This window comes from Natator depressus, chromosome 7 (assembly GCF_965152275.1).
Source record: "Natator depressus isolate rNatDep1 chromosome 7, rNatDep2.hap1, whole genome shotgun sequence".
NCBI classification, from domain to species: Eukaryota; Metazoa; Chordata; order Testudines; family Cheloniidae; genus Natator; species Natator depressus.
This window is the reverse complement of record NC_134240.1, coordinates 80,680,595-80,704,041: the sequence shown is the minus strand read 5'-3', so window position 1 is coordinate 80,704,041 and position 23,447 is coordinate 80,680,595. Positions and strand designations below refer to the sequence as shown.

The 23,447-nt window shown below is 40.5% G+C and overlaps 1 protein-coding gene across 1 annotated transcript in view; it reads right to left on the bottom strand.

Annotated features, from left to right (window-relative positions):
* Positions 1-23,447, bottom strand: part of TET1 (tet methylcytosine dioxygenase 1) — a 122,729-nt gene that overhangs the window by 32,869 nt on the left and 66,413 nt on the right. Inside the window, exons 7-8 of the mRNA XM_074958895.1 lie at positions 2,708-2,916; positions 752-902 (exon numbers count right to left, since the gene is read on the bottom strand). Coding sequence (XP_074814996.1) covers positions 752-902; positions 2,708-2,916 — 360 coding nt within the window. The remainder of the gene's footprint in view (positions 1-751; positions 903-2,707; positions 2,917-23,447) is intronic.

Below are 23,447 nucleotides of genomic sequence, written 5' to 3'. Positions count from 1 at the left end.
TTTCCTTTGCTACACAAGCTGTCCCTCATCAGTCATGTTCACATGCAATAATTAAACAATTATTTAACTGCATCATGTTTAAGGACATATATTCTCTCACGGTCTCACGGATCCATGGTACCCAGAAGAAAACTAGTCCATTATACATGATAGACAGGAGAACCAGTCCATCAGCTGGGCAGACAGCAGGGTGAAAGGGGCACAACCCAGGGATGCCATTCATTTATTCTAACACAAGATAGGGAGACTGTATTATGGGAATGCAATCTTCAGGTGTCCCACAGAGCTTTACACTTGTTTATTGGGGTGAGCCCTGAATGGACACAATGTACAGGCACCTAGGAGTGAAGAATGTAACAGGCTTTCTAAAGGTGTTACTCTGGTATTACTGCTTGTAAAAATCTTTTTTGTTCTATTAAATGTTCACACAGTATGAACATTTCACATGAACACAAACAAAATTACACAGTGTTGCTAAACCTGCACCCAGAAACAAATCAAGAGACACATAATCGCCATATGAAAATAATTCTTAGGGCATTATATTACATAGCAAGATACACTGAATTTTCATCAAGTGGTGAGAAAGGTAAACTTATAAGTTCTATGGTGGAGGGGCAAGGGGCACAGGCAAAGGTGCATGTATGCGTATGTGAGTGGACATCTGTAGACCGAGTAAGTGGACATCTGTAGACTCTACCACTAGTTCTCTAAACACGCCTATCAAATTCTTTTCAGAGAAAGAACTTACTTGTTTAGGGTCATCTGTGAGAAGTCTAAATTTCCTGGGGTTTTTGCTTCTGGCAAATTTACAGCCATTGAAATACATACTCCATGAACAGCCAAATGAGAATGAGGCTCCACAAGTTTCAGGATCAAGTCCTTGACATGCACAAGTGCGGCTACAAGACAGGTAATTGCATGACAATCAGCTGCCAAAGCAGAAACTTTCTTTAGATATGTGATTACTTACATGACTTCTATAATCCATAATGAAATAACAGAATGATTTATAAATATATCTGAAAAGCTGTTTCTGTCAATAATTATCTATTTATGAAAGTATGATTGGCTTATTGTTCTTAAAGAGTCACTCCCAAGTAACTCAAGTCCCCAAACTTTTATCTAACGTGAAAATATACATCTCCTTGTTATACCCACATTACTGTAATTTTGACTTCTCCAGCTTTGACTAATTTAAAAAATGCAAGTAAGTATCACTCTTATTATAGCTGTCCAGCAGCCCAATAAATACTGTCCACAGCTCTGACTGTGTGTGGAACCAGTATATCAAAAGTCAGCCACATTTTGAAACAAAAGAATGCTAACATGGAGGAACCATTAAAAATAAATTAGATTTAAGTCACTGAAGAGTTATAAAAGGATTCTGATTAGAGACAGGCCCTCCAAGAATCTGCACTGAGGCAGAGCTGCTCTTGCGATCTCATTTGGCTGCTATAAGCTTTCCAGTCAATTTACCAACCAATGGGATGAATTAGTTTCATTTCTGACGTGCAAAGGAACATCCCAGAGTTGAGTGCCCAGGCTCTCTCACCTATGAAGCCCAATAAGTTTGATCGTAACCTACTCTATTCTGAGCAGCACAGCATCAGTAAGAATGTAGCAGGCAGGGGTCCAACTAATGCAGAACCTTAGAGCATGCAGGGAAAGGTTTTGTTTTTGTCTTTTTTTAATTCTGGACATCTGCATAGAAAACTCGTGGAGAAAGAGAGAGACAGTCAGGCTTTTGGGGAGATGAGAACTGACTATAAGAAGCCAAGCTGGTAACATTGTTCTGAGGATGGCTGAGCCATGGTTGCCTGTAAAAGCAGATAGTTCTTTTATAGGTGGGCAGTTAGAAGAACTGTGGAGACAGTTGAGCAAGGTGAGTATGTGGCATAGGACAAAACTACTAAAGAACACTCTATTTCTGTCTAGAAAAAAAAATACAGTAAGAGACCTCCATCATTGCCCCAGTATCTCAGTGTCTGTATTTATTTCAGAAGCCCCATGTTGCAACATATAAGATAATGGCAATCTTCAAAAACAAACAAACCCATAAAGCAGTCCAATCAGGTGAAATCAAAACCAATACAAAATGTGGGTACAACTAGCTAAAAAGCGTAAGACACTTACAATTTTCCATTTACAAGAGAGCTTGAAAAAGTGTTACATATAATTAAAAAACCACCCCGCTTAGAGACAGTATGGTCTAGACTGTACCTGATATGACTTGCACTGGTAATGGTGTAGAGCCACACTGTCTGAGGGGGAAGTCCTGGAGCAACTGTACCACCAGGAGATGCAATTCCTCTGGGACTCCCAGCACACAGAATGAGTGTACACGCTATGCTCTTCCTCAGGAAGGTTCAGTGTGCTTTCCACTCATAGTCCAGCCAAAACTGATACAGGGTGGCAGTCACATGTCACCTCCTTCCCATCTCTTTGGGTGCTGAGAGGCCTTGGATGCAAATAGAGGGAGCAGTCCGTGTACTCTCTTAGCACATGCATACCTGGTGCACAGTCTGGCCTTTAGAGAATAACATCACACTAAAATGGAATTGAACATCACACTAAAATGACACCCAATGGCTTGTATTTTAAATAAGCTTTTATATTTCGATTTTTAAATCAAATGTGTTTCCTTTCACGCAGACCAACACACAAAACAAGGAGAAAATGAACAGGCACTATGAACGTCACTTACTCTTCATTTAATGCACATCTACGGCTTGTGGGACAGCCATAGTTTCTGAGACTCTGTGTCAGTTCTTTATATAATGTATCAGCCAGAAGATGAGGAATCCCTTCCCAGGCCAAAATCAGAATCACTATGACGGCCGTTTGGCAGTGGTGTCCTGCACGCTGACGTACCAAGCACAGCAACTTTTCCTCATCACTACTTCTTCGTATCACCTGCAAGAATCATTTTATTCATTTTTAGATTAGGAAAGGAAATATTTCTAAGGTCTTGAGGCCACATCCTTACTCACAAAATAAACCCTTACTGACTCACCATATCATCTTTTTATGCATTACTAAATAAATTCATTCAAAACAAAAACAAAAAACAAACCAAAATACTTAAACAACAGCTCTGTATGTACTTCTCCCATTGAAGTTAACAAGAGTCATTTTTGGGACCTGTCCAATTAACTTCAATGCAAGTTGAGTGCATTTAATTAACAGAAAAATTTAGCCCTAACACTGTTAAACAAGCAAAAACAGGAAGAGCCCAGGTTAATGTTCTATAAACTTGGAACTTCCTAACTTTAGCTAATTTATATTACAAGCTTAATATTATTGAAACATTCTGTATTAATTGTGAATTTCTATTCTCTAGGCTGGAATGGCCTAGATTTGAAACATTCTAGTAGGAACCACGGCTGCCCAAAGAGGTACCACAGTGATGGGTTCTGGAGAGGACCATATCTTATTCTCTTCTGTGGAACATGTATCTGCATTGCATTCTGGTCTGTGTAAGAAATGAGGAAATTTTTTCTGTGCCCCACAGGGTAAAAACAATCAGGAAGATGGGTTAAAAATAAAATAATTATAGGGGAAAATGACAATCCTGGTATAATCGATCGACTGAAAACCTAACCTCTCCTGTGAATTGATATTGTACTGACAAGACTACCTCTAAAAAGTAAAATGAAGGTACATAAAAGAACGTATCACAAAATTACATATATGTGTTAGATAGTTTCTTTCGTTATTACCATACCACCTTCAGAGATCATATAATTAGAAGAAAGCAGTGAAAAGAGGTACATTGTTTTCTCCCTTTCTGCAATAAAACTATGAGTAAGATTTTTCCTTGATGCGGTTTATATCAATGTAGGCCTTACAATAACGTCTCAAGAGAACTTGGAAGTTAGACAGTGTTCTGTTGATCACATAATTTAATAATTTAGCCAACTTCACCCATTCGATACCACATACTGAAGACTAGACAGAATACAGGACCATGTTATTAGTGATGCTGCAGAAAGGGAAAAAAGGGATACTAAATACCTCTAATTGCTCTGTATTTAAATTGTAAAATTTTTAAGGCAGGGACCATCTTTTTGTTGTGTTTGTACAGCACCTAGCACAATGTACTCCTGGGGAAATTCTGTGCCACTGTGCACATGCAGAAGTCATGTGCCCCCGCCCCCCCCCCCGAATACCTTTTTCTCCGCAGAAAATACGTTCTGCTGGAGAGGGGCTGCCGTTATGCCTTTCGCCCACTATGGGCTGCTGTGTTGCCAGAACAGAGAACAGCTACTCCTGGGCGGGAGAAGCCCCAGCTGCAGATAGGGAAAAGAAGAGGCTGTGTTCCTCACAGCATTCTCTCCGTGGGGCAAGGTAGGGAAGCACAGGATATGCAGGGACGCATTGGGACAGGGGTAGATGTGCCTGACTGAGTGAGAGAGGCTAGGGGTCTGCCAGGGTCTGTATTGGGGAGGATCCCCAACTTCCTAACAATTCCTACTCCTCCCCAAAAAAACCCTGTTACCAGGAATGAAAGTAGGCCAGTATGGTGTACCAGTAAGAAGCTGGTAAAGTGCGCAACGCAGCCAACGTTGAAGCGCTGCCACTGCCCCTTTTGCCCTCCCCAGTGGCGGTCCTGCCAGTAGGGACCCGATGGGGGGGGAGGGGGCAAAAGGGGCAGCAACATTAAAGCGTTGCCATGGTAAAGGACCCTACCGGCAGGGCTGCCAATGGGAGGGCGGGGGCGGGACAGGCAAAAGGGAGAGCTGCCCTGGAGCCGGTGATTTAAAAGGGCCCAGGGCTCCTGGCCGCCACCACCACTACGAGCAGTGGCTGGAGCCCCGGGCCCTTTTAAATCGCTGTCAGAGCCATGGGCAGCGCGGGCCGGGCAGCGCGGATGGGCTGGCTGGGGGAAGCTGACCACCAGCTCCGCCCCTTCCGGGGACCGCTGTTAAGAGATTAATATTACTTTCACCCCTGTCTGTTCCATACTTCTCCCATCCACACCCAACAACCTTCTAGGTTCACTCCCAGGCTGCTTCCCAGCAATTACTTCCCTCTACCTCAGCTCCTCCTTTACCCCTGACTCTCCCAAGCCTTTGCACTGTTTCTAAGGGGGGCAGGAAATACGTTTCTGTATTGTAGTTTAAATGAATTGTTACTCAAAGTTCTGTATTAATATGCCTAGTAAGGAATCTATTTGTCAAAAAACATTTCCTGAATCTTTTTTGTTGTCTGTAGCATTACAGACCTATTTGCTGACAAGTATTTTAAAATAAATTATCAAAATAATTGAAAATAGTATGATTATATTGTGTTATTCTGATAAATAAAATATGCAGAATTTTAAAACATTGTGCACAGAATTTTTCAATTTTTGGCACAGAATTCCCCCAGGAGTAACAATGGGGTCCTGGTCCATGACTAGCAATACAAATAATAATAGATAATCAGGAGTACTATTGACTTTATAAGACATGCAAAATTAAGGAAAAATTTGCTTGCTATCCTACTCCTATCTCTTCATTAGGTATTTACCATAATTAGAGTCAAAGATACATTATGTAATAAATAACAAAGTAACTAAATAATAACAGGTAGATTAAAATTAGCAAGGACTCGTATTCTTCAAATAAAACTGATGGGGTACTGTAGTCTCTCCATAGGGCATTGTCATAAAGGGTCGAGGTCCCATTTATAAGCTTAAATAAGCACATAGTAGGAGCTTGGACCTCTCATGGGTAATACTGGGACAAATCTCCTCTTCAAAGTCCATTCACACACAAAACTAACTATTGAGAGGTACCCCCACATGCACCTATTGCAGGTTTCAGAGTAGCAGCCGTGTTAGTCTGTATTCGCAAAAAGAAAAGGAGTACTAGTGGCACCTTAGAGACTAACCAATTTATTTGAACATAAGCTTTCGTGAGCTACAGCTCACTTCATCGGATGCATAAAGTGGAAAATACAGTGAGGAGATTTATATACACACAGAACATGAAAAAATGGGTGTTATCATACACACTGTAAGGAGAGTGATCACTTAAGATGAGCTATTACCAGCAGGAGAGTGGGGGGGCGGGGACGACCTTTTGTAGTGATAATCAAGGTGGGCCATTGCCAGCAGTTGGCAAGAACGTCTGAGGAGCAGTGGGGGGGAGAGGGGGGAATAAACACGGGGAAATAGTTTTACTTTGTGTAATGACACATCCACTCCCAGTCTCTATTCAAGCCTAAGTTAATTGTATCCAGTTTGCAAATTAATTCCAATTCAGCAGTCTCTCGTTGGAGTCTGTTTCTGAAGTCTTTTTGTTGTAATATTGCGACCTTTAGGTCTGAAATCGAGTGACCAAAGAGACTGAACTGTTCTCCGACTGGTTTATGAATGTTATAATTCTTGACATCTGATTTGTGTCCATTTATTCTTTTACATAGAGACTGTCCAGTTTGACCAATATACATGGCAGAGGGGCATTGCTGGCACATAATGGCATATATCACATTGGTAGATGTGTAGGTGAACGAGCCTCTGATAGTGTGGCTGATGTGATTAGGCCCTATGATGGTGTCCCCTGAATAGATATGTTGACCTATTGCAGACATCTGATCCTTAAACTGCTGATATTCTGTTCCAGTATCTGTGTGAGACAGCGAATCAGTCAACCAGTTTATTCACCTGACTACCCCCTTTTACTAGCTAGGATTATCTGTTACAAAGGATGAGTAATACAGAAATCATATATATGAAGCTCATGTTGTAATAAAGTCATGATTCACAAATGCAGTAACAAGCATGTACACACACAGCATGGCAAACGTGACATCATGACAGAAATACAAGCAATAATATACAAGGACACAATCATTCATTACATAGAAAACCCAAACATTCAGCATGTGGGCGAGATAATGCTGATGGACTGCAAATGCAAGAAGGCAAGAGGCCTTCACCTGCCTATATGATACTTTTAATGTCTGAGTCAACATGTGGGTTGCCTATCAGGTCAATGACCCAGCCTCCTTGTTGTTGCCACACGAGTCTAGCTGTAGTACATGATCCTTGACCTAGTCATCGATAAGCATATGAAACAATCTGACTAGTTAATGTGAGGGGCCAGCCACCTTTCCCTGAAAACTCACAAACAACCAGAGGGTGTTGAATAGATTTAATATTAATGGATTCAGAGGCAAACTGTGCTAGCTTAGCTTGAAAAAGCAGGCACTGTGCTCATTTGTGTTAAAAGAAAGGCAGCTACAAATCATTTAAATTGAAATCTGAATAAAACACGTAACACACACTGATATACCTTAAATTTAACAAAAAGCCTACTAAGTACTTCTAATTGCAGTACCAATCCTCAAAAACAATCCTGGTAGTGACTAAGCAATCACAATTTGTTACATAGGCAAAATAACAAGAGTAGGAAAATAGTTCATTTTCCATCTGGTCTAGGCTGGAATTATTTACAGGATGTCTATTGTGCCTGATATATAATACAAATAATTTAGAATTCATGACAGTTAATATTTTATAAACTTTTAAAAAACACAGTTCTTACAACTCAACAAGAGAAGTAGTATTTAATTTCGTTGTTCAACACAAAATATGATGTTTCTAGTCTCCCTGGTCTTTCTCTTTCTCCAGATTCATAGCTGGTATGAGGAAGGTTAACACCAGTACAAAAGAAAGTTGTCCTTTGTGAGCTCTAATACATTTCTAAACTGCAAATGTACAGTTCAGAAAATATGATGGACAGGAAAATAATTTATACAGCCATCATACCTCCCTGGAGTGCAATATGACTGGAATTCGCTTATTTATGTATGCAAAAGATAATGTGATACCTTTATTGGACCCCCCAAGCCACATTATAATACACTGCCTTTCAGGTCATAAAGATGGCAAATAGATTTCTCAGTTGTCTGAGTTTTATTTTTGTGGCTCTTCTGAAATTATGAGTATACCATATGATCTTAATTGTAGTGTGTTGGTTTGACTCCTGCAGCCTTAGTGACTTCTGGTCTTTGTATCCAAGGTAAGGTACTTTTCTCGCCTGGTAATCTAGTTGCAATTCACCATGAGGCTAAATAGTTAAATACAGTTCCTCCCTGCCAGCAGATGGTGACAGTGCAGCTAGAATTCTGGTGTAAAGTAATTCCCCATATAAGTAGAGCATACCAGCTCACATTCCACAGCTGACTGGTTGAAATCAGTAAAAAACAAACCCTGTCTCTATTAACACCTACTCATTCCACAGCAACACCATATCCAACTTTAATTCACATAACAGCAAACATAAGTGGGATGTCTGTACGGTTCGAGGACAAATCCAGCAAACAAAGTTAGCAGTTCTTGCAGTTTATCAACCCTTCTAGCAACCCCTCCCAAGAATTTATCTAATTATTGTAATTTATCAACCCGTCTAGCAAGGCAAATTGCCTTTAAATACAATATCTAGAAAGAAAAGAAAGAAAGAAAGAAAGAAAGAAAGAAAGAAAATTCTTATAGCTCTCAGAGTGACTTAACTGCGAGCTCTGTTACATCCTTTTATTCATGGATTCCCAAAGAGTTATTTGCAGGCCAAGTGCAGCACTCTGAGCTCTGTAATGCACCTCTCCAGGGCTTACAATACAGCCTCGACTATTATAATGTAGGTGCAAGTCAGCTGTCCACTGTTTTTCCCCATGTGCAGGGATGGGCTTCTGGAATCCTGGGTGTTGGCCAGCTGGACTGCTCCTCCTTCTTTCCATGGGATTTGCTCTTACAAGTGGGGCCCCAAAACATTCCAACATCACATTCTTTTCCAATGCACTCTGAGATCAGAAGTAATGTGGCACTCTACTTCTGACCAGGCATTCTACAAAGCAAGTAAAATCAAGGTTCCACTTGATTTCTGAGGAACACTAAAAGTACTCGTTTTGACATATAAAGTCCTAGATGATTTGGGTCCTCACTACTGAAGAGACTACCTCTCTCCCTGTGCAACAGGAGGCAGTTACGATATTCTGTGGTACTTAAGATACAGTACCTGATTTAATTGGGAAGGGGCCAGTGACAGGGTTTTTCAGTGAGGAATTCTGAGCTCTGGAATCCACTTTCTGCATTGATTCCTCTGGACCTAGATTTCACAACCTTCAGGATACCCCACAAAACTCACCTGTAATCCCAGATGTTTCTTGACCAGAACAGAGGATGCTACTGAACAGGGTAAGGTTACAAAAGAAGACATGATATTATGGTGGTTGTTAGGGAGATTAACAGGTATAGTTTTGAGGTTTATAACCTAGAGAATTGGTAAAATTTGTTTTTAATTGTATTTAATGTAGCTAGAGTTAATGAGATCCAAATAAATAAGCTAAAATATGTACTAAAATAGGACTGATGAATTTAACAAATTATCATCACAGATGGAATTTTAGATCTGGTAGCCTGCAAAATATGCCCAAACTAAGCTAGGAAAAAACTTTATGCTTCACCAAAATATACCAATTCAGCAGGGAAGGGTGCTATTCCACTCAATGAAACTGATTGAGAACTGGGCACTCAATGTCGCTTAAAAATCCTAACTGCACTGACCTCATCTGTGACAGGAAAGAAATACAGTCAATCATCAATACTAGTATTAAAAAAAATCAGTGAGTAGTGATATCCTATCAGATAAGCAGAGAAATCAAATTTTACAAATGTCAGTCCTAGATATTGTCTAACTTAGAGTGAAGGTAGAATGGTAAAGTGGCTGCTAACGTTCAGTTACTTTTACCACACCAAGACAGTGTATCTGTGTTCAGATTTTTAAAATGTTAAGCCTTTTCATCATTTTGCTTTGTTGCACTGAACAAGTATGATGTAACTGTCAATCAAATATACAAAAAATACTGTTTTTAAAATGTAACTTTCAGATTTGTTTTGATGACTTGTCATTTAGGGCACACTTTTTTACTGCTATTAATATAAGAGGGATTTCTAATTTCTCAGTTGCATTCAAATGCCTGACTGTATCAAATGCTTTACTGAAATCTAAATAACTTAAGATCACTGCATTCAATTTTACTATAAACTGCTAATTATCTGAGTGACTGGCATGATCTGTAAATAAGAATCCATACTGCTTATTGTTCATCAAGGTTTACTCTTAAGTGCTTACAGATTGAATCTCTAATTGTTTGCTTTAGTACTGGATTTAGAATTAAAGTTACACTAACTGGCTGATAATTTCTTGGATTACTTTTTTTATGCATTTTGAAGATTATTAGTACATTTTCTTCTCCCCCATTTGACTGTTGTAAGTGAATTAAACAAGAGAGTTAAACAGTTTCCTTAGCTAGCCCTTATGAAACCGCAGATGCATGTATTCTTTCAGCTGTTTATCAGTTCTTTCCAACAACTTGTTTGGAAAGCACCTAGCATACTTTGATGTTACAAACATACAACAGCAGTAATAATAATCTGATAAAATTCTCATTAGAATTATAACACCAATTTCATATTCTCAAATTTCATATTCTCTTATTAAAGCCTGAGATGAAGTTACTGAGTGTTGCAGCAAACTTGAACACTCTAATATTGAATTACCCATCTCATTTAGCTTTGGTTCTGATCTCTGCCTGACTTGTTATTTACCTCTAATATATTTTTAAAACTAAATTTATCTCCTGTAGTTAATTCATTTTTCACATTTGCCATTCAACTTTTCTCAACGCAGGTTTTTATTGATACCACATACTCATGCCTTGCTCCTTTCCTTTTTTATTATTTTCACTATTATAATTGCTCTGTTTCCCTCAGTTATCAAAGTAGTCACAGCAGCATTTTCTTATTTTTAGGTAAGACAACTGCTTCCTGACATTTATCTGTAACAGTATTTCTTAGTCTCTTCCATTCCCTCTGCATCACTTTGCTTCCAGATATTTTTACACCTGGGTCCTCCTTGCTAAAAAGTATAATAGAAACAATAGGAAAAGCCCATCTCCCAATCATGACATAATTACACTGCTGCTAAAAAAGCTCAAGAATATAAGTGATATGGAGACTCTCATAAGAACTACTTTGCTCTTTCTTAGTTCAGCTCAGTAATGCTATTGCAATTTGCTTCAACTGTGCAAATGCTTTAGTTCTACTTACTTGAATTATTTCTTTAAGATTGTTGAAGTAATTGTCTCAACCATTGGCAGGAGTTCTGGAATAAGGAATAAGTTCTCTGTGAATAAAAATACTTGATGTATATTTTCCCTTAAAATAAGCCAATCTATCTAATTAGCATGTGCATGAATTAGGGTACATAAGTAGTTAAGAATTAGGTTTTTTGGTTGAAGCCTAATGTGTTAGGTGCTGAACTGTTGCGTGAATGATAAATTACTTAGCAATTTGTTAAAGATTACCAATATGGATCAGTTAAAACTCAAATACAGTATGAATGGGACACAATAATCAATTAAATATGAAATTTTACTTGCAAGTAAAATATGAGAACACAGGAAATTACTGGACCAAAAAAATTGGGTGACCCAGCAAGTCCTCGTTAGGGCTATTTTGATTTTCCCCATTCTCTCCCACCACTCTGCTCTGGCACTGCATGCCTCCCTCTCTCTGTCTCTTTGTTTTCCCATAAAAATGCACACATATCTCCTTGTGAGGTTTTTTTTCAGGTGGGATTAGATTTGAGACATATCTATTCCGATAACTATTCTATTTGTGACTTTGTTCTGTGTGAATTGCCTGTTTAGTGACAATTTCCTAATTTGTAAATTTTTTTGACTCTCCTAAGCAGAGGGAACAGTTTATTTGTGTCAGCATCTCTCAACTACCTCATTCATACTGTCTGATTCTCTACTGCCTTGCACCTTTTGTTGTCATTTACATCAGTGCAACAGCAGTGCAAAATGGGTATTAAACATTACCTGGCTGATCTGGTAGCTTTTTATGCCCACTCTGGACTCATTTTGCACTTGTGTAAATGACTACAAAAGTCGCAAGGCAGTGGGGAATCAGTTCATCTAAATCCAGTGGCTAAAGCAGACTGAAACAGGAAGGGGAACACTCATTGCTCCAGCCAAAGAGGAGGGGATGCTACTCCTACATGGCAGTGAGAAAGGGATGCTCTCACTTTGTTTTTAGCAGAGGAAATGGAAACACACTCTCCTCTGCTCCCTTATTCATTAATCGCTGTATACATCTATTAAATCATGTTATATTCTTATCTTTTCCATTGAGAATATGTGATATATCTTTACATTCACCTTGTCACAGAGATGTTTAAAAACTAATTAACCTATCTGACCCATAATGAAGCTTCTCTAGAGTACTAGCAGATTCTCTGTGAGAAGTGAGCATCGCATGATTATTGTCCTTAATATACTGAATTTATAGAGCAGTATTTGTAAGAAGATCTCAAAGTTTTTTACAAAATTTAATTAAGCTCCATAATACCCCTTTGAGATAGGTACAGTGAGCACCAAAAGGAGTTTCCTTACCTGTAACTTGAGGTTCTTCGTGATGTGGGTCTCTATCTGTACCCCACTGTGGGGTTATGCATGTGCACCATGTGCCCGGAGCCAGAGAATTTGAAAGCAGTGTCCGCTGGTTCGCACATGCACCCTGGCTCACCTTGTGCCTCTGACCCAGAAGATAAAAGGCGGAGTGAACGGACTGCCTCTCCAGTTCTTTTTCTACTGCAATTCAGATAAGATCCAAAGCAGAGGGGAAGGAAAGTGGGTAGTCAAAGACAAATAGGGATTACACATCTCGAAGAACCTCCCGTTACATGTAAGTAACCTCCTCTTGTTCTTCAAGTGATGGTCCTTATTGTATTCCACCATGAGTGATTGACAAGCAGTACCTAAGTAGGATGAGGGTGTGAGGATGTAGATGGTAGGACTGAGCAGAGTACTGTCATCCCAAAGGAGTCATCAGCAGAGGAGTCTTTCACCAGGGCATAATGTCTTACAAATATGTGAATGGAGCCCCATGTGGCCACTTTACAGATGTCAAGGAGGGGCACCTCCTGAAGAGATGCCATAGTTGTTGCTTGCACTCTAGTGGAATGAGCTCTTATCCCAGGCGGGGTGGGCACTTGAAAGCTGACAGGAGAACAGAATGCAGCCAGTGGAGATTGTCTGGGTAGAAATGGCGTGCCCTTGGATTCTTCTGCTATAGCGACGAACAGTCTTGGGGATTTCCTGATTGGTTTTGTTCTCTGTAGGTTGAAAGCCAAGGCCTGCTGAACATTGAGGGAGCAGAGTCTTTGTTACTCTGCAGAAGCGCACAGTTTTGGAAAGAACACAGATAAGTGAATGGACTAATTAAGGTGAAATTCTGCTTTTGTGGAAAGCAGACTGTTGATAGGCTCATTTGGTTGCTGATACACCAGTTCCACAGGGTGACTGTTTCTGTACACAAGGAGAAATTCTCACCCCCCACCTCCCCACTGATGTAGAAGACAGTCGTAATGTTGTCTGACCATAAGGACATAGTGAGCACAGATGAATAGAAGAAAGGACTTGCACACCTTCTGGACTGCTTGCAATTCCAGGATATTCATGTGTGGGGATGAGAACAGATTTTTTCGGTGTTTACACTGATCCCAGTGAATAGAAGAGACATAGCATTATGGAAGTTAACACACAGGCTTCCCGGTGGGACTTGGCAACAAGGAGCCAGTCGTTGAGATAGGGGAAGATAATGAGACCACAATGTCTGACCGCTATTGCTGAGAATATTTTGGTAAAGACTCTGGGGCAGTCGCTCTTCTGAAGAGGAGTACTTTGTACTGAAAATGGTTGGAGCCTACCATAAATCTGAGAAACTGTCTATGGGCAGGATGAATGATTATGTGAAGGTAGGCATCCTTCATATTGAGAGCCGTGAACCACGTGCCCTTTTCTAAAGATGGAATTATCGCTGACAACGGGACCATGCAAAATATGAGCTCCCAGTCAGCTCCCAGACTGTTGCGCTGGGCAACACAGCATGGGGAGTAGGTGGCCAGCCCTCTGTGGAGAAAGAAGTGGTTAGGGACTATTTAGAAAAGCTGGACGTGCAAAAGTCCATGGGGACGGATGCGTTGCATCTGAGAGTGCTAAAGGAGTTGGCAGCTGTGATTGCAGAGCGATTGGCCATTATCTTTGAAAACTCATGGCGATCGGGGGAAGTCCCGGACGACTGGAAAAAGGCTAATGTAGTGCCCATCTTTAAAAAAGGGAAGAAGGAGGATCCTGGGAATTACAGGCCAGTCAGCCTCACCTCAGTCCCCAGAACAATCATGGAGCAGGTCCTCAAGGAATCAATCCTGAAGCACTTACACGAGAGGAAAGTGATCAGGAACAGTCAGCATGGATTCACCAAGGGAAGGTCATGCCTGACTAATCTAATCGCCTTCTATGATGAGATTACTGGTTCTGTGGATGAAGGGAAAGCAGTGGATGTATTGTTTCTTGACTTTAGCAAAGCTTTTGACACGGTCTCCCACAGAATTCTTGTCAGCAAGTTAAAGAAGTATGGGCTGGATGAATGCACTATAAGGTGGGTAGAAAGTTGGCTAGATTGTCGGGCTCAACGGGTAGTGATCAACGGCTCCATGTCTAGATGGCAGCTGGTATCAAGTGGAGTGCCCCAAGGGTCAGTCCTGGGGCCGGTTTTGTTCAATATCTTCATAAATGATCTGGAGGATGGTGTGGATTGCACTCTCAGCAAATTTGCGGATGATACTAAACTAGGAGGAGTGGTAGATATGGTGGCAGGTAGGGATAGGATACAGAGGGACCTAGACAAATTGGAGGATTGGGCCAAAAGAAATCTGATGAGGTTCAACAAGGATAAGTGCAGGGTCCTGCACTTAGGACGGAAGAATCCAATGCACCGCTACAGACTAGGGACCGAATGGCTAGGCAGCAGTTCTGCGGAAAAGGACCTAGGGGTTACAGTGGACGAGAAGCTGGATATGAGTCAACAGTGTGCCCTTGTTGCCAAGAAGGCCAATGGCATTTTGGGATGTATAAGTAGGGGCATAGCCAGCAGATCGAGGGACGTGATCGTTCCCCTCTATTCGACATTGGTGAGGCCTCATCTGGAGTACTGTGTCCAGTTTTGGGCCCCACACTACAAGAAGGATGTGGAAAAATTGGAGAGAGTCCAGCGAAGGGCAACAAAGATGATTAGGGGTCTGGAACACATGACTTATGAGGAGAGGCTGAGGGAACTGGGATTGTTTAGTCTGCAGAAGAGAAGAATGAGGGGGGATTTGATAGCTGCTTTCAACTACCTGAGAGGTGGTTCCAAAGAGGATGGCTCTAGACTATTCTCAGTGGTAGAAGATGACAGGACAAGGAGTAATGGTCTCAAGTTGCAGTGGGGGAGGTTTAGGTTGGATATTAGGAAAAACTTTTTCACTAGGAGGGTGGTGAAACACTGGAATGCGTTACCTAGGGAGGTGGTAGAATCTCCTTCCTTAGAAGTTTTTAAGGTCAGGCTTGACAAAGCCCTGGCTGGGATGATTTAATTGGGGATTGGTCCTGCTTTGAGCAGGGGATTGGACTAGATGACCTCCTGAGGTCCCTTCCAACCCTGATATTCTATGATTCTATGAGTCTGCGAATGAAGCAGTTGAGATGGCGGAGGTTGAGGATTGGTCTCAAACTGCCCTTTTTCTTGGGTATCGGGAAGTAGGTTGAATAAAACATTCTCCCTTAGTATTGAAGAGGGACGAGTTCTATCACTCCTCACTGCAGTAAGGAGTTCACCTGTTGTTTGAGAATACTCTCATGGCAGTGGTCCCTGAAAAGGGGTAAGAAAGGGGGTTTTGGAGGAAGTAGGGATACAAATTCTATCATATAGTCAGAGTGGATGACATTCCGCACACACCTGTTCATTGTTATCACACTCCAGGTGTTGAAAAAAAGGGCTAGATGACCCCCAAATTTTGTGTGGGAGTTGGTTGGGCTTAGTGTTTTGTGACTCCGGCGCCAGGCGCATGCATAACATCAAGCCAGGGGCTGAGACTGACATCTCAAACCTGTTGCATAATGTGTAGGGAAGCAAGACTTTTGAACCCTCAGTCTTTTATGTGGTGGTTCACAGGGCCTCCGATGGAAAAACTGCAAAGCCATATATCTAGATTTGACTGATGGGTTGTGAAACTTCCTCTCAGGGGCAGGTGTGTATATCCCCACCAAGCAGAGGGTAGCCAATCAATCATAGGTGCTAGAACTAGAGATGCGCGGGGGGGGAGGGGGGAGGGGGGGTGTGTGCTGCACCCCCTGGCTTGAAGTGGTTTCCATTATATACAGGGTTTACAGTTTGGTTCAATGGCTCTCAGCACCCTCACTAAAAAAATTGTTCCAGCACTCCTGCCTGCAATCCTTCAGAGTATGGAGGGACTTCTTTGTCTTCTGGTTGAACAGGTGTGATTAACTGAAGGGTAGGTCCTCAATGGTATTCTGGACCTCCCTAAGGAACCCTGATGGATGGATCCCGGGGTTTGGGAGGAGCCAGAGATGGTGGTACTGACAGAACACAGTCTGGTATCGATGGAGCCCAATGCTTATGGGCTTTCTTGTTGTGCTTCTGGAGGACTTAGGACATCCTAAATCCTCCTGGGCCGAGCCAGCTGGCTTGCTTACAACCAAATCCGACTTTTTTTTTTTTAAATGGACTTAGAGGAAGACTTAGTCTCATGTTTATGAGAATGCTTCCTAGCTTCCCGACAAGACCCCCCATGGGGTCTGTGGGGATCGATTCTCCTGCACCAGAGTTGGACTTCGCAGCAGGAGGTGCACTCCTTGCTGAATGAGACCGATAATACAGGATGGGGAGGTTTCCCTGGGCTGGGTCCGATTCAAGTCTCATGGCCTACTCCTTGAGGTGTTCGTGGAGACGAAGTGCTAGCCCTTCTCGGGTATGGCTGGGGAACAATCAGCAGATACTGCATCTCGCTGAGATGTGAGCTTCCCCAAGGCAATACAGGCAGCATTGGTGGTTGCTGTTGACCGAGGATTGTGGGCAGGAAGCCCAGAGTCTTGGGCATAGTTCAGTACCCTAACAGGGTACGAGGCGGGGGGAGGTGCCACTGAGAGACTAATCTAATGCTAAACAATAAAAACTATAAAAACGGTTAAGCTATTTACAAATTAGATGATTCTTATTTTGTAGAACGAAGCCAAAGCTGTGAACAGGAAAAGTTCTGACCTGAACCATGCAGTGATGAGAAGGAACTGGAGAGGTGGTCGATCCTCCCTGCCCTTTATCCCCTCGGTCAGAGGCATGAGGTGAACCAGGGTGCATGTGTGGACCATCATATGCTGCTTTCAAATTCTCCGGCTCCAGGCGCATGCATAACCCCACAGTGGAATACAGTTAGGGACCATCACTCAAAGAAGAATCCAGTTTACAGATTAGTAAACTGAGGCACAGACAGGTTAAGTGATTTTCAGAAATAGGAACAGAATCCAGTCTCAACTCCCGCTGCCCCTACTCCAGCTACCAAACAACATCCCTTCCCGTTGTATTATAATTTCAAACCAGTGCAGTTTGCACCATCAGAGAAACATATTTTCAGAATTTGTATCCACTCATTTGGTTCATGTAACATAGTAACTGCTTCCCTTATTTGCTGCAGCCAGAATAGTGGCTTCGCATTTTTTCCACCGTAAACCTTACATTTGTTCTTTTGTTTGCATGATTGTTCGTTCTATTAAAAATACTGGGGCAGTTTTGCCATATTTAAACACTTTACATTTGTATACATTAAACTTTAATTTCTTTCTGCAGTCACCACAAACAGCTTAGTTGTCTGCATCTAGCAGCATTCCAGCACATAAGAAAGAACAGTTCCAATTTTGGTCACATCATCAAATATTTTTGATACAAAATAAAACTTCCTAATTTCATATGCACTGAGGTACCCCAAGCTGATCAACTGTGAGAAAAATATTTGCAGGAAAATAATACTCACTAAACAAACTCAAATAAATTATAATGTTATGGCAAGAGAGACATGGCCCTACATGAGAATTTTGTAGAAAGGTGAGCTAACAACTCATAAGACTTTTCATTTTGAGATCATAACTGGATCATATTCAGAGTTTTAAACAAGATTATACACCTCTAGTGACAATAAGCTATTCAGGGAGAATGGAGCTGCAAATTCCATTTCAATGTGCATCCAGGGGACATTATTTTCTCCAACATAATTTACTTTAAAGCCCTCCCATATGTATTTCAAAGTCTCTTCGCTGTGTAAGTTTCAAAAAGACATGCTAATTTCACTCTCCCTTAACTACTGTAAGGGAATAGATACATTATCTGCTCCACCTGCATGAGGAATAATAATAGGAGAAATCTGCTCCTAAATATGTTCACAGGAGCATGAATTTCTGAGGAAATGGTCCTCTAACAGTTTGGTTAGCTAGTTATTATCATCTCCCCTAAAACAGTGTATCCTGTTCATTTTTAATGCAACTCCTCTGAGTAAATATATATATTCTGATCTTAATAAATAATAACAACAATGAGCACTAATACAGCTTAAAGGTTAGAGTATCCTCTCAGTCTCACTGTTAGAAAGAAGCTATATTATAAATGAAAGTTTGCCAAGGATTCTGGATAAATTGCATACACTGGGTCAGGTTCTCTGGTTTGCTGTAGCCTTGTAGGTAATGCAAAGTAACCTTAAGCTGGTGGGAGATAGCCAGTGAAGATTGCCTACCGCTGCACAGGAGGATAAGTCTCTGCTAACCGCTCCCTACCCTGGCATCAGAGGAAGGAAGGTGTGCGTCTGGGTGTATGTGGGATGAGGAGGGTGCATAGCTGAGCAGAGTTCCACTATGTCTGTTTCACAACTGGCGTAAGGCCTGTGAGGGACCTTGTACCAGGGATGTAAATTTGGGCTGTTATTGTGAAGTCCTCAGACAGCGCCAAATCAGGGAGCTTCAACTGTATTGAGGCCCTTACCTTTACTGTAATATACCTTTATTGCCTGTACTCCTCCTGAAAATGCTGAACTTTATATAATTTATCTCAACCACAGGGGTAAGAATGGCCTGGGTAATTGTAATTATAAATTACAATATATATATTATAAATATAATACAATACAATACAATACAATATATATAATACAATACAATATATATAATTATAAATTATAAATATCGGCAATATTTTCACATTAATCTTCAATTTAGAAAGGGCTTCAAAGTCCTCACGTAACAGTTTAGATTGTGGTTTTGAAGCCATAGTCACAGCTGGGGAGGGTGTGGGCTCTCTATATCAATGGGAACCTCTCCCATATCTTCTCCCATCCAAAGCAATTCTGGTTGATAACAGTCAAAATTCTTTCAAGAGCATATACCAGAGCAGCCACTTGTACACAATTTATCTAGGTTTAATGTGCTCCCTTGTACACTAGTTCCACCCCACTCACCCATGTGGCACTTCCTTCCCCCTTCAAGGTGTTGGGCTCGTGCTTGACTTTCCCAGCCTTTACACTCAGACAGTGCAAAGACTAGGATTGTGACTATTCTCTGTGAAGGGGCACAAGGGATTAAGGCTTGTTCCATCCCTTGCCCTACTTGCGAATCCATGCAGGGTCAGCCACAGGTAGACTCAAATAAAGCAAAAACACCAGCTGTACACACTGACCAAAATGCTACTTTCCACTGAGATAGCACAGGATCACACTGCAACACTGAACAACACAAGAGTGAGTGCAAAAACTCAATTTGTACATAATTAGTTACAGAGATGTGGAAAAATAAAAAAACAATGTTAACCCCTCCGCAAAACAACCTACCAAATTAAATTCATTTAGGGCCAGTCTATACCAGTCCACATTAGTGCAAAGCTCCAGTGAAGATCCACTACATCAGTGTACAACAGGACTTGTACTGCTGCTATTTACCCCAGTGAGCTATGGAAAAGAGGGAGCAAAGTGAGGAAGGGCCAGGTTTACAGTATACATACATAATCAAACTGTGGAATTTACTGTTACCAGAAATTATTGAGGCAAACAGTTTTGAGAATTCAAAAAATGATATTGATATGAATAAGTATGCACTAATTTATCCTCACTAGATATTTAGGTCAAAAGTTACAAGGAAGCACCTTTATGCTCCAGTACTTAAGGTGTATATTTACAGGGATTAGGAATTATTTATGATATAGGTGTATTAACGGGGTGTTTCTGACTTCCCCTAAACCATCAAATACAGGCCACTACAAGAGGAAGAATTCTGGAAAGAATTCTGAGCAATGATTTGCTTCACTATGGAAGATCTTATGTATTTATAACAGAGTAAATAATGGTGAACAATATAAACAGATTAAGAAGGATTTCGTTCTTTTAATTGATTGGGCTAGCCTGAGATAGCAAATCCTTCTGAATTATTAGTGGAGCTATCTTCAAAACAGTGTAAGGATATTAGTTCAATAAAAGATATACGGTTGACTTTTAATAGTTCTCCAGAACTCCAGTAAACCTATGATTAGATATTAAAATTCTATTCACTAGTTTTTCTAACTTAATTGGCATAAATTGTTTCTGATGTCTGTAAAGAAATCTGTTTCCACAACTATTCGGTCATCGCTCCAACAAACCAGCCAATTTTCCATATCTTCATAACATGAAATTCAATATATCTCCTGTCTTCGAGATTCAGTTTCTGATCATATTTTGTCTTTAAACAATTCCCTTTCTTCTCTTCCTCCATACTTGCAGGTGGAGAGTTGACCAGTGAATATAAAGAATATGGAATCTTCAGTGGATTAGGGTAAAAGTTTATGATTTATCATTTTAGCTTTCCTTTTTTATCTTATTACGATTAACTTGTATTACAGTATTGTCCTGAATCATAGCCAACTTCAGAGCTCCATTTTGTTAGGTGCTGTACCTACACATAGTAACAGAGTCCTTGCCTTAAAGAGCTTGCAATCTAACAGACAAAACATACAAAAAGTCTTGACATTTTATTATGGAACTCTATGCTCTACAAAGTTTTCTTCTATCCCCTATTTATAGTATTGTATGTCTGAACCCCAGGCATAATCATAGTTCTTGAGACAGCTCTTTCCTGGAGCTCTAACAGCCATAACCCACTCTAAATGGGGCAAGGAAGAGTGGAGTGGAGGCAGAACTATGGTCTGCACAATCCTTGATAGGAAAATGCCCCGCCGTGATGCAGTTCCACTCCACCAATTACTTACAGCTGTTCCTGAATAACAAAACTGACCTCCAAAACCTCTCTCCTCCCTTACTTTGTTGTTAGTACAGGATTTCTCCAGCTATTTCTGTTACTTTTAGACTCCTCTATGTAAAGCAGACTTTTTGTTACATTCTCAGTAATGCTGCTCAGATATTATGATTACAGTTTTGCTTTGCTTTCTTTCAGAGCACCATTAAAATGTCTCAGAAAGTATTTCTTCAAATAGAGGAAATTAACATTCTCCAACACAAATAGTCTTGAAAGACATTATACAATGGAATTCTTCAAACTTTCCATATCAAATACTATCATTTTCATCTTCTCCCATTGAATTCTATAACGGGCAGTGTCTTGTCTGCCTAACATGACCTGGATCAGCTATAGTAAGTTTATTTAACATTTAGTGTTATATAAATTATGCTTTAATCTTGTAATTTATGCTGCGTGACAGTTAGCTTGTGAAAGGAGATAGCTCCTTTTACTTAGTAATGAAACATTCTCTTCCAAACAGTGATGAAGGCTATCAATAGGGCTGATTAAACTTTTTGTGAATGTCTTAGATACCTCCAGTTAGTTTTACATAGTCAAAGTGGGGCAGAAAACCTTTAATTAAATGCACATCAGTGTTTCTGTGACAGCAGATAGGAAAGGAAACAAGAAGCGATATCAAAGATACGATGCCCTTTATCAAGAGGATATTCCATGACACCGGGGACAGAAGGAGGAAGAACTTAGTACAGTGCACACAAACTTCCTAAAACTAAGCTGATAGGCTAAAAGAAGCCCTTTTTTGTTATTTCTCACGAGACTATAGCCACAGACTGCCCTCAGAAAAGATGGCTGCTGTTTCATTAAAAGCTTAGTATGTGGGGGAAGTGAGGATGTCCCTAGTAAAGATGGCCAACCATTGCCTATTGTTTTTGTTGGGAATGAAGCCAGTGGGCTACTATGAAAGATGGCTGCCCTGTATGCTATATGTTTAGAAAAGTTTACTGGAAAGACTGACTATGACAATGTCAGAAAATCTCAACATATCAAAGTTTGCAATGGAAAACCTGTAAGTGATGCTACTGGAGCTAACTTAGGGTATACACTAGAAATGCTGCAGTGACGCAGTTGCAGTGCTGTAGCACAGATACTTACTACAGGGACAAAAGGGGTTCCATCACTGTAGTAAACCCATCTCTCCAAGAGGTGGTAGCTAGATCAATGGAACAATTCTTCCATCGACCTACTGGTGTCTACACTGGGCTTAGGTCAGCTTCATTACATCACACAGGGTTTAAAATTTTTCACAGCTTTGAGCAATGTAGTTAAGCCAACCTAACTTTGCAGCATACACCAGCCCTAAAATGCCAATGCTCATAATTTAAGATTGATATTGCTGTGAATTCAAAGAGTATTTTACGAAGATCTTACAAGCAAAATTCTGTCCTCACACTTGTTTTATAAAACAGAAATTACAAGAAAAAAGTTCACTTTTTGGTACCATTTCACAGTTGTCTGTAGCTTTATTTTGCTAACCCAATTTCACATTGTCACATAAGCAGCTAATAACATGGATTTAAACTCTATACTTAGCCCATAAATGTTAAGTGATCTAATTGTTTTAGGAATTCTAGGAGTGATACACTGACCAACTTCTCTGTGACACAGAAAATAACAGGTTTAAAATTCTTTACAGTTCACAGCAAGCCAACGCACGCTGAAATCAACAGACGGGATTCATGGGAGGTGGATTATACATAAAAGAGTTATACTCACAAGATAGGTATCAGATACTCACAGAGCATGATGCTGCATCCACTGAAGTTAGTGACTACAGTGGTTCAGGATCAGGCCCAGAGTGAACTGCTCATGATCAACCTATACAGAAAATCAATCAGCAAAATATTTCATATACATTAATTACAGTAAATCTTGATTTGCCATCAGACAAGGCTAAATTAACCGAGTAAATCATTTGGTATGAATGATTCACTCAGCTCTTCTTGTCACAAACACTGATAAGATAATGGAACCAATTGTGTTCACTTCATATATCAATGGCCTGCAATAGAGAATGTGCAGTAATGTGATGTTGCTTCTACTCTACAATTGGGCTAGCCATTCATACAAACAAGGACAAAACAATTCAGAATGACTAAGACCAGGAATACTGGCATTAAATGCTTTGTCAATTCAGTATGAAGAAATGTAAGGTAATGACATTAAGTACAAAAAAGCAACTAAAAGGGAGGCATTCACCTTGTCAATATGGCACAGAACAAGGAGATAGT